The 12,662-nt window shown below is 38.2% G+C and overlaps 1 protein-coding gene across 2 annotated transcripts in view; it reads left to right on the top strand.

Moving 5' to 3' along the window:
- ME2 (malic enzyme 2) overlaps positions 1–11,149 on the top strand; it is a 68,603-nt gene extending 57,454 nt beyond the window's left edge. For both annotated transcript variants that reach the window (XM_010376782.2, XM_030925927.1), the window contains 3 exons: positions 2,610–2,680; positions 3,303–3,401; positions 10,286–11,149. In XM_010376782.2, the coding sequence (XP_010375084.1) occupies positions 2,610–2,680; positions 3,303–3,401; positions 10,286–10,453 (338 nt within the window). In that variant the 3' untranslated portion in view covers positions 10,454–11,149. The remainder of the gene's footprint in view (positions 1–2,609; positions 2,681–3,302; positions 3,402–10,285) is intronic.
- Positions 11,150–12,662: the final 1,513 nt, after the last annotated feature.

The following is a 12,662-nucleotide window of genomic DNA, read 5'->3' as shown; positions in this document are numbered from 1 at the left end:
AATCTAGATGAACCAAATTATCTACTTAAAAAAACGCTATTAGCCCTGTGATCTTCTCAGCCATGAGGTAATCTGATGACTACCCTTCCTCAAAGCCGGTTGGGATATTCATTGAATAGAGTAAAACAGTGTTTCTAGGCTGGGAGACACCAGACATAGTTGAGGACAGAGGTGCTAGAAAATAGGAAGTTTAAAGGCTTGTACGATGATGCTCAGAGGAGGCAAACCCCACCCTCATGCTCATAGCTTCCAATCATTTTCTCTAGTTCTTAACCCTTAAATGTGAGAAATGCTTGAAGATTACTAGTCATATGAGGAAAGTCTCTTTATGAAATATTTTCATAAAAGACCAAAGCAGACAAACAGAAAAAGGCATATTGGGGAAAAAAAAGGATAATGGGAAAATTTAAAAATTATCAATATCCTCAGGATGACAAAATATTATATCCTATAAACAAGACAGAATTTTATTTAAAAAAAAATTAGAAAGCGAAACAAGCTCCTAAAAATAAAGTTTGATAGTAGAAAGATTAGAAGAAAAAGATGAGTAAGTTACCTAAAAAGAGAGCAGAGGACAGGAGAAGGAAAATAAAGAAGAAAATTAGCCAATCCAAGAGGTACAATATCAGAAAATATAAATGTCAGGGAACAAGAACAGAAAAATGGAGGGAAGTGAATCCTCAAAACTTCACAAACATTTCCCAAAAGTGAAAGACTCATGTTTTCAGATAGGAAGCGCCTACTCACTGAATGCTAAACATGATGAGTTAAAATAATGCACATCAAGGCACAGTGTTATGAAATTGCAGACCATTAGGTATAAAAATAAGGATCTGGCTGGGCACGGTGGCTCATGCCTGTAATCCGAGCACTTTGGGAGGCTGAGGCAAGAGGACTGCGTGAGTCCAGAAGTCTGAAACCAGCCTGGGCAACATAGTAAAACCCTATCTCTACAAAAAATAAAAAAATTAGCCAGGTGTGATGGTACATGCCTGTAATCCCAGCTATTCAGGAAGCTGAGGTAGGAGGATCGCTTGAGCCCATGGAGGTTGAGGCTGCAGTGAGCTGCGATTGTGCCACTGTACTCCAGCCTGAGTGACAGAGCGAGACTCTGTTGCCACAAAAAAATTTTGTTAAGGGATCCTACATGCATCCAGATATTAAACAAAAACAATCACCTAAACAGGATCCGAACTCAGACTGATGCTTCTCACCAGCACAGGAAGCTAATAGTATTGAAATAATACCTCACAGTTCTGAAGGAAAAATATTTCCAAGCCAGAATTCTAAACCTAGACAAGCTATCAAATATAAGTAGAAAGAAGTAAACACATACATTTTCAGAAATGCAAGATTTCAAAAAATATATATCTCCCATGCACTGTTCTTCGGAAAGCCATGGGAGAATGTACCCTATCAAAAGAGGGAGTAACAAAGTAGGAAAAGTTGAATTTAGGAAATGGAGTCAACTTAGAAGCAAAGAGGCCCATGATGATAAAGGGATTTTCTAGGATGAAAGCTCCATAGCTGGAATGGGGGACAACCAGACCAGAATGGAACTTCAGCAGATTTATTCTAGAGCATGAAATTCAAGAATATATAAAGTAACTAAAACAGAAGAAAATTTAGACAATTGAGAGTTCCAGAGTGAAATAGCAATGTTAAATACTAAAAAATCAAAGTAAAGGAAAAAGGATAATTATTAACTTCAGGAAAGACAAAATTTTGCAGAAAACAAAACAATGCTCATGATATAAGCATTGAATATTGATTGAACCAAAATTACGCTCTAACTATATCAGGAAGAAGAGAGAAAGCTGAAAATATGAAAGAGCACTACTTACTCTTACAGGAAGGAGTCAGTGATCTCCAAAACAGAAAATGCAAGATCAGCACAGTAAGAGAAGGCAAAACAAGGAAAAAAAAAAAAAACAAAGAGGAAAAAAAAATCACAAGAAACAAGTTATGCAAGAGAGAGAGAGAAACAATCAGCTAAAAATCCGCCCGCCTCGGCCTCCCAATGTGCTGGGATTACAGGCGTGAGCCACCACGCCCTGGCTGACATGGTGAAACCCCGTCTCTACTAAAAATACAAAAAATTAGCCGAGCGTGGTGGTGAGTGCCTGTGGTTCCAGCTGCTCGGGAGGCTGAGGCAGGAGAATGGTGTGAACCCGGGAGGCGGAGCTTGCAGTGAGCCGAGATCGCGCCACTGCACTCCAGCCTGGGCGACAGAGCGAGACTCCGCCTCAGGAAAAAAAAAAAAAATTGAAAGTCATTGCCTCTGTAGAGCAATAAATGGAGTGTTAGAGGTGGGCTGGGAACTGGTGTTAAAACAAGCGTTGATGAATTGTATGTATTTGTCATTTTCATAAATGTAAACACTAAACTGAGAAAAGCCATTTGATATTTCTGAAATTACTTACGAATAAGAATCATTAAAGATCGTTTGATTTTTAACTCAGATTTCTGTTTTTTCTTGGCTGTTTTCTGTTTGGGGGGAGCTGTTTGGGATATGGATGGATTACCATTTATTTGCCTGAATATAGGAATTGACTTCTTTCATAATTTGAAAAGTGACCATACTAAGTAAACTTTAAAATGTATTCTAGGTGTGGCTTTAGCTGTTATTCTCTGTAACACCCGGCATATTAGTGACAGTGTTTTCCTAGAAGCTGCAAAGGTAAATGTTTTAAATGTTGCTTATTTTATAAAGGATGAATTATGAAGGTGAATAGATCTGAAAATTAAAAGCAGAGAGAGAATGGGTTAAATCTGCCTTATTAATGAAAAGGAAGTTACTCATATATTACTTTTATGGTTTGCCTATTTATGCATAAAATTGATTTTTTAATCATGACCTTTCAAATGTTTGTAAACTGAATCCTCTCATTTTAATAACATTTAGACTATACTTGCATTATATAACTCCTTGTGTGCTTTTAATGGACAAGTACTGGTATTATTTGGAGTGCTGGCCTATGGGAGCTCCAGACTTTGAAGTATTTCTGAAGAACTCGCATTAATACAATTAATGTCTGTTTTCAAAGTAGCCACTGCAATTAAGCCAAGCTCTACATGTATAATATAAAGTAGAATATAATCAATAAGTCTTTAAATCTGGTTATTTATTGTTTAATGATAACAGTTTTAATTTCTGCAGTGGTTTAAGTGTATTCCTTCAAGAAATAAGGGGAATTATATTACCTGTATTACTCTCTGTTTCCCCACTGCTTTTTCCATTTTCCTGGGTCCTTATTCTGTTATTTAAACAAACAAGAGCAAAATGCTGTTTTTCTCTTCAGGCACTGACAAGCCAATTGACAGATGAAGAGCTAGCCCAAGGGAGACTTTACCCACCACTTGCTAATATTCAGGAAGTTTCTATTAACATTGCTATTAAAGTAAGTAATAACTTAAACTTCTTCACATTAATTTTAATGACATTTTCTTATACAAGAAATACAGGTTTACTAGAGATAAATCTGAAACATTTAGAAGGCTGCAAAGAAGAAATTTTAGGCCCATATTCTTACTACCAGAATATAACACACATGATTATTTTGGGCTTGTTGCCCTTCTAGACTTTTTTCTTTGCAAACACATACATGCATATACACATGCATGTAGTCACTTGTGCCTTTTTAAAAATTATTTTAAAGAATAGAGATGGGGTCTCCCTGTGTTGCCCAGGCTGGTCTCTAACCTCTTGGCCTGAAGCGATCCTCCTGCCTTGGCCTCCCAAAGTGCTTGGATTACTGGCATGAGCCACAGCACCTGGCCTGTGCCCATTCTTATAATTGGTTTCTTACTGCACTTTTTCCACTTAATATATTGTAAGCCTTTTCCATGTAAGTTAATAAGAATTCTCATGTATGTGATCATTAATGCTGCATGGTGTTCTCTTTATATCAAAATGTGTTTCATCATTGCTCTGTTTTTGGACATTTAAGTTTTTAGCTTCTTATTGTTAGAAATAACACTGTAGGCTGGGTGCAGTGGCTCACACCTGTAATCCCAGCACTTTGAGAGGCCGAGTCATCTGAGGTCAGGAGTTCGAGACCAGCCTAGCCAACATGGTGAAACCCCATCTCTACTAAAAATACAAAAAAAGTTAGCTGGGCATGGTGCTGGGTACCTGTAATCCCAGCTACTCTGGAGGCTGAGGCCAGAGAATCACTTGAAACTGGGAGAAGGAAGTTGCAGTGAGCCAAGATCGTGCCATTGCACTCCAGCCTGGGCCACAAGAGTAAAACTCCATCTCAAAAAAATAATAAAAATAAAAAAATGTTTAAAAAAGAAAGAAAGAAATAACAGTGTAGTGAACATTTATCCTTACAGATAAATATTTGTGTGTACTTTGTGTGTATTTGTGATGGTGTCTTTTTTTTTTTTTTTTTTTTTTTTGAGACAGAGTCTCGCTGTGTCTCCCAGGCTTGAGTGTAGTGGCGGGAACTCAGCTCATGGCTCACTGCAACCTCTGCATCCAGGGTTTAAACAATTCTCCTGCCTCAGCCTCCCAAGTAGCTGGGATTACAGGCGCCCACCCCCATGCCCAGCGAATGTTTGTATTTTTAGTAGAGACAGGGTTTCACCGTGTTGACCAGGCTGGTCTCGAACTCCTGACCTCAGGTGATCCACCCAACCTGGCCTCCCAAAGTGCTGGGATTACAGGTGTGAGCCACCACACCTGTACTGTGATGATTTTTCTTTGCAATAAATTCTAAGCTTAAGAACAAAGGTTTTTAAGGTGTTTTAAGGCTTCTGATGCATATCGTCAAATACTCTCTTCAGAAAAAGAAGTACTGATTTATATTGCAGCAATTAGATATGAGTGTATCTTTTTCTACACTTTTGCCAATACTTACAATTTTTTTTTAATCTTGCATATTTACTAGGTAAAATTATTTCTCATTATTAAGGCATTATTAGTGAGATTGAATAATTTTTTGTTTATTCAACAATTGTATTTCTTCAACGAACTACTTTTTCATGACCTTTGCTCTTTTTTATATTGGATATTTGCCTTCCTACTTTCTGGCATTGATTTCTGAGGGATATATATATATATATATATATTTATACTTTAAGTTCTAGGGTACATGTGCATAACATGCAGGTTTGTTACACATGTATACTTGTGCCATGTTGGTGTGCTGCACCCATCAACTCGTCAGCACCCATCAACTCGTCATTTACATCAGGTATAACTCCCAATGCCATCCCTCCCCTCTCCCCCCTCCTGGGCTTTTTATGTATTAAGTGTAGTGATCTTCCTGTTCGCTGTGGTGCAGATATTTTCCCATTTGTCATTTGTTTTAAATTTATAGAATTGTTTGACATGTCTTTTTAAAGTTTTTTATGGAATTATTTGTTTATTTTGTGGATTCTGTCCTCACCTTTTATGAATATTAATGCCTTCTCTCACTCCAAAATCATAACTATCTACTTGCATTATCTAAAATAAAACTTCTTAATCTCTCTGGGATTTATTTTAATGTATGATACGAGAAAGGGAAATATTTTTTCCTGAGTAGTTAACCAGTTGCCCCAGCATTGTTTATTGATTAATGCATCCGTTGTTTATAGTTAATTGGGAATTGAATATGTTCCTGGGATTTCTATTCCTGACCATTTTTGTTTACTATCTGACAGTGTTTTAAATTTCATAATGTGTGTAATGTGGTAACGTTTGGTACTTCATCTTTCCCATCATTATGCTTTTTCAGTATTTTCTTGACTGTTCTAAATTGTTTTCTTTTGGACAAATTTTTGTATCTGCTTTTTTAATTTTAAAAAACTTTGCAACTTTGTGTGAAATTGTTACATTTATAAATTGGTGAAATTGAGTCTTTCAGTATTGAGTATTCTCTAATCACTATTTATTAAGATATTTTTTAAAAAGTCAGTATAATTTTGTTTTCTTCATCTGAATATGGCTACTTTTTCCTAGATATTTTTAAATTTCTGTTATTCTAATATAATAAAGACTTTTTTCTTTCCAAATATTTTCTCATTGATCATTTCTAATTTATAGGAAAAGTTAGGAATAATAATACGAATTTGAAAACATTCATTTTTATGAATTTACTTGATGACCAGTTTTTTTAACAATCTTATTTTAATAGTTTTTCATTTCATTTGGAATTGTTTTAATTGTCTGCAAGTAATTTTTTCTTTTTTTAATATGCATAGTCTGTTTTTCTCTAACTATAAATTAGCTGAAACTGTAGAATAGTCTTAAGCAATTAGGTTAATAAGGGTATTCTTGTATTTTTTTTTCAATTTAGAGACAGAGTCTATATTGCCAAGCTGATCTCAAACTCCTAGGCTCAAGTGATCCTTCTACCACAGCCTCCTGAGTAGCTAGAGGCACATGCCACCGCACCTGGCTAACATCTTTGTATGTTAATATTAAATATGATGCTAGCTTTTGATTGAAATAAGTATTTTCTACTTTTTAAAAGAAGTAGTCGTCTATTTCTAGATGACTAAGATTTTTCTTAAACATGAGGATTGACTATGGAATTTATCAACTTTGGAATTTATTTCACTTCTGTACAGGTGATCATAAAATTTTATCATTTTGACTAATAAATTTATTTATTTTTTTTTTTTTTTGAGGCAGGGTTTTACCCTGTCACCCAGGTTGGAGTGCAGTGGCGTGATCTCAGCTCACTGCAAGCTCTGCCTCCCAGGCTCAAGCGATCCTCCCACCTCAGCCTCCCAAATAGCTGGGAACCACAGGCATGTGCCACCATGTCCAGCTAATTTTTTTTTTTTTTTTTTTTTTTTTTTGCATTTTTGGTCGAGATGGGGGTTTGCAGTGTTGCACAGACTGGTCTTGAACTCCTGAGCTCAGGAGATCTGCCCACCTTGGCCTCCCAAAGTGCTAGGATTATAGATGTGAGCCACTGTGGCCAGCTTTGACTATTAATTTTATTATTGCATTATTTTGGTGCCTGTCACCTAAGCAAAGATTGGGAATTGGTAAAGGATGGTATGTTTAGGGAATAATAGTTGAGCCTGGAGTCTAAGGAACAGGTAGGGAAATGGCATAAAAGAGAATCTGAAAGTTGTATTAAAGATAGCTGTACAAATATACAAATGCCAGCCTAAAGAGTGTGATTACCTTCTATTGCAAAACAATTGAAGATTTTAGAGCCTAGAACTAGGATGATAAGAGTCCGACTTTAGAATTTATGGAATGATATTACAGGTGGGGGAGATTTTGGAAGATACTGGTCAGTTAAGAGATTACTGGGCCAGACACAGTGGCTCACTCCTAGAATCATAGCACTTTCAAAAGCCAAGGCAGGAGGATGGCTTGGGGCTGTAAATTTAAGACCATCCCTGGACGACAAAGCAAGACCTCACCTCTACCAAAAAAAAAAAATTAGCCGGGCACAGTGGTATGTGCCTGTAGTCCCACCTACTCAGGAGGCTGGGGTGGGAGGATCACTTAAACACAGGAGGCCAAGGCTGCAGTGAGCTATGATCATACCACTGCACTCCAGTGTGGATGACAGAGCAAGACCCTGTCTCTAAGGAAAAAAAAAGAGAGAAATAATTGGTATGTCCAAATGAGAGGCAGTACATGAGGTCATAGAAGACCTCTGCTTGGGATTAGTATAGGAACACAGGCCCAGGTTCATGTCTCCTTGCGTTTCCCCAGAGGCAGGAGTAGAGAGTGTGCTGCATCTGCAGTGGCATAGGCTTTTCTTTTTAGAAACAAAGAAGAAAGTGGTGAGTAGAGGAGGCAGAGCTTTGTGTCTGTCCCAACCTCAAACAGCCATTGATTCACCCCTTTGGCTCTATGAGCAGGGCTGTTTGTGTTCCTCTGACAGCCACCAGTCACCTCCTGCATGCCTCCAGGACCAAGGGGAGCTTTCTCCAATCTCATGCCTTGTCCCTAATCTTTTTCTGTGGGTACCACCAGCCTGTGGGAAAGAGATTTGCAGTGAGTGTGAGCCCCCCTTATGTCTAAAGCTTGCAGTTCTGGAATAAAACACTAGCTCTCATTGACCTTTGGCAGTTTCTTAAAATTTTAGCTGACTTCTTACTGTATGCATGGTGGCCACTGCCTCATTCTCCCTCCCATGCTGTGCCACAAGTGAGAGTTTGTATGTCTACTCTGCTGCCTTCTCTCCTTCATTCATTTGTTTATAAATTTATATTTATTTACTTATGTTAATTATACTGCTTAACTGGCTTTAGAACACCTCCCACCACCTCTCACATCAGGCAGGCCACGTGCTCAGCTCTCCAAGGTCGGAAGGAATGAGGAAAAGTGTGTTTATTCCATCTTTCTGGAAGCAAAAATCTCTGCCTGTCTTTTTATATCATTCCTGTTTTTCCTGTTTAGTACAAAAACTGAGAAGAGCAGTTTGGTCAACAAACTCTACTAATGACATGTGTTATGTTTATTTGGCCCTTGGGTTTTTTGTTTGTTTGTTTGTTTGTTTGTTTGTTTGTTTTTGAGATGGAGTCTTAACTCTGTCGCCCAGGCTGGAGTGCAGTGGTGCAATCTCAGCTCACCACAACCTCTGCCTCCCAAGTTCAAGTGATTCTCCTGCCTCAGCCTCCTGAGTAGCTGGGATTACAGGTGCCTGCCACCACGCCTGACTCATTTTTGTATTTTCAGTAGAGACAGGGTTTCACCATGTTGGCCAGCCTGGTCTCAAAACTCCTGACCTCAGGTGATCCAACCGCCTCGGCCTCCCAGAGCGCTGGGATCACAGGTGTGAGCCACTGCGCCCAGCCAGCTCTTAGGTTTTTAACCTTCTCAGATCTTTATTGCAGTTACCTGCCACTGAGGATCTAGCCCTTCCCTACTTCTATTTCCTAGTCAATGATGATAAAACATTAGTAAAATATGTTTTCTATAATAGAACAGAAAACAATTGAACACATTTTCTATCACAAAATACAGTGAGATGGAGCTCTTGGTACCAAGGATTATTTTTTAATCACCATCTTATTCTGAGATTTTTCTTTTAGAAAGTTGAAATACGAAACTTTAATAATGGTTACCATTCGGAATGAGAATTAGAGGAGGAGAATGACACCTTATAATTGTTTGAATTTTTTCTACCATATGTCACTACATTTTTTAAGTTAAAAGAAAACCTGCCAGGCACGGCGGCTCATGCCTGTAATCTTAGCACTTAGGCCGAGGCGGGCGGATCACCTGCAGTCAAGAGTTCAAGAGCAGCCTAGCCAACATGGCAAAACCCCATCTCTACTGAAAATACAAAAATTTACCAGATGTGGTGATGCATGCCTGTAGTCCCAGCTACTGGGGAGGCTGAGGCAGGAGAATCGCTTGAACCCAGGAGACGGAGCTTGCAGTGAGCTGAGATTGCGCCACTGCACTCCAGCCTGGGTGACAGAGTAAGGCTCCGTCTCAAATAAATAAATAAATAAATAAAACCATGACTTGAGAACTTTACTGTGTGAGAGGCACTGTGCTACCCTGTGAGGAAGCGTTTCACGTTCCTCATTTTATATCAGAACTGAGGCTCAAGGGCTTATTCTCACCACCAATCATGGTATGTGGCTTGGGTGCAAAATTTGAAATTCAAGCCACCTTTGGTGGGGAGTAATCAAGCTTACTCTTGAGGGTCTAATATCTAGACTCAGAATGCTTTGGGTTTGAAACAGCTTTCACATAACTACCTTGGGCAAATTACTTAAACTCCTCTCATTCCTCATATGCAGAATGAGAATAAAGATACTACTTATCTCATGGGGTTCTTGTGGAGAATAAAGGAGGTATCCTTGTAAAACACACAGAATGTGCCTGGCAGTCAGTGATAGTGGTGTCAGTTCCCATGTATAGGTTGTAGCTCTGAATTTACTTGACTTTATAGTTCTAGTGTCTAACTCTGATTTATAATAATTACTATGCCTCTTAATCCAAATTCTAGAGTAGAAACCTCTCCTCACCTTGGGTTGGGTTTTCATCCTGGTCAAGTTGGCTATGATTAGGAAATAGTCTCTGTGGCCCTCTAGAAAGGCCACCCTTTCAGCAAGACATAGGCTGGGCAGATTACCTAAGTGTATTTACTTCAATCATATACAGTAGAACTTAAATGTGTTTGGTTTTATCTTTTAAACTTTCCATAGTTTCCACATGTTTTGAAAGGAGTCAAAGTAATGTTACTTTTTATTTTGAAAAAAGAAAACTGCCATTCTTTTAAACTTATTTTCCTGTGTTATAATAGTACGTTGTCTCTCTAATAGGTTAATACTCAGAGCCTACACAATAACCTTATTTATTTTTCAGGTTACAGAATACCTATATGCTAATAAAATGGCTTTCCGATACCCAGAACCTGAAGACAAGGCCAAATATGTTAAAGAAAGAATATGGCGGAGTGAATATGATTCCCTGCTGCCAGATGTGTATGAATGGCCGGAATCTGCATCAAGCCCTCCTGTGATAACAGAATAGAAGCACTCCCCTGATAAATACTTTCTGTGCTCCAGGGAACTCCTTTTTTCAGACAAGAAGAGATAATGTCCTCAGTTTTATGGTGTTTTCTGTGTTTTGTTCTGCCCAGCCACTTTGGTTGACGTATTTTTTCCATGCGTCTCCACATCTGTTGGGGTAGACGTGTTGATTGATTGCATTGCCCACCAGCACCCTACAATCAGATAGTTGTGATGCTTTAATTGTAACATACAGCCCATACCACATCCAGGAGATGTAAAAAGTGTGTTTGTGAATGTCTTCACTTGTATTCTAATTCAGACTTGCCAAAGTATTTGCTATTTACTATTATGGGTAATAATCTTCTCTTGCCTAGTTCTTTTAGAGCTACTAAAATAGGAATTTACTTTTATGGATAGAAGTACAGAATTTTGAGAAGAAACTAAATTTTAAGGAAAAATTGTCAGCATCTAAAAATGTTCTTCTACATCTGCTTCATCTTACCTTCATACTCTGAAATTCCCTTATAGCAGACAGAGCTAGGGAAACATTAAAATTTTACCCTATTTATTTTCTGGAACTAAATCAAGGCTTAACTATAACATTATGAGAGTAATGGGAACTACTGCTGACTTTAAATAAATAAAAGTCATTGTTTTCAACAGTGTATAAAAATCATAGTGTAACCTTTTTATTTAATAAATATCTTACATTTAATTGCTTATGCTATCTTATTGCCCAACTAGAAATTTAGATTTGCTTATGAAAAACACATATTTTTGTTACCTCTAGATGATTCTAGGAGGGAGTATAAGATACCTAACTCATATGGGGAACATCACATGACTTTGAAAATCTAAGTTAGTCATGCTTCACATCAAAATGAGTCATATTTAACTGGAGAAACTATGCCCTTATTCCAGAACTGATGCTCTTTATTACTTGAGAGAATTTTGGAATGTTACTATGATACTGTTTCTTTGAATGTCATTAGTAGTGACATCTCTTTCTCCATTGAAGGCAGACTTAATTTTTTTAAGCCACCAAAATTAATTTAGAGCTAACTGGGAATGAATAAGGTTGGTGTTCATCCAGGAAATGCCCTTTTTAATCCCAGTAAAATGGGTAATTACGGCTAATGAGAACAGTTTTCTTGTGTAGCTTGCATATTGAAGAATTCTAAAGGAAAATGTATCTGCCTACCATGGTTGCTTTGAAGGAGGAAAACTTTTAAATGCTCATTCTAGGACAGTAACAACAACAGATATTCATCGATAATATGAGCATGCACAGTATTTTATATTGCTTTGCAGGAAAAAAGAGACTTCACTTTTTTCATCTTCTGCCTATGGGTACAAATTGATTCTTTTTTTTTTTTTTTTTTTTTTTTAAACAGAGTCTTGCTCTGTTACCAGGCTGGAGTGCAGTGGGGTGATCTCGGCTCACTGCAACCTCTGCCTCCCAGGTTCAAGCAATTCTCCTGCCTTAGCCTCCCAAGTAGCTGGCACTACAGGCACGCACCACCACGCCCAGCTCATTTTTGTATTTTTCATAGAGACAGGGTTTCACCACGTTGGCCAGGAGAGTCTCGATCTCCTGACCTTGTGATCTGCCCATCTCGACCTTCCAAAGTGCTGGAGTTAACAGGCGTGAGCCATGCACCTGGCCAATTTTTTTTTTTTTTTTTTTTTTTTTTTTTTTTTTGAGACAGAGTCTTGCTCCTGTCGCCCAGTCTGGAGTGCAGTGGCATTATCTCTGCAACCTCTGCCTCCTCGGTTCAGGCGATTCTCCTGCCTTAGTCTCCCAAGTGGCTGGAATTACAGGCACCTGCCACCACACCCAGCTAATTTTTGTATTTTTAGTAGAGACAGGGTTTTACCATGTTGGCCAGGCTGGTCTCAAACTCCTGACTTCAGGTGATCCACCCACCTTGGCCTTCCAAAGTGCTGGGATTACAGGTATGAGCCACCACACCTGGCCCAATTCATAATAATTTTGAATATAACTTGATAATTTTAAAATGGTTGCAATGGCATTGCCATTTGGAGTATGGGAAAGTGCAGTTGGTTAATTCATTGAACAGATGAGTAAAGTCAGAAGTCTTTTTCATAACATATGGTCACAATTCCTTTCTTTTAATTAAAGATGAAAGGTTTGTGGGTTTTGGTTTGTTTGTTTTAGATACAGGGTTTTGCTGTGTTGCCCTTGGTGGAGGGCAGTGGCTGTTCAC

This window comes from Rhinopithecus roxellana, chromosome 21 (assembly GCF_007565055.1).
Source record: "Rhinopithecus roxellana isolate Shanxi Qingling chromosome 21, ASM756505v1, whole genome shotgun sequence".
NCBI classification, from domain to species: domain Eukaryota; kingdom Metazoa; phylum Chordata; class Mammalia; order Primates; family Cercopithecidae; genus Rhinopithecus; species Rhinopithecus roxellana.
Note: the sequence above shows the minus strand (reverse complement) of the source record. Positions and strands in the feature narration are given on the sequence as shown.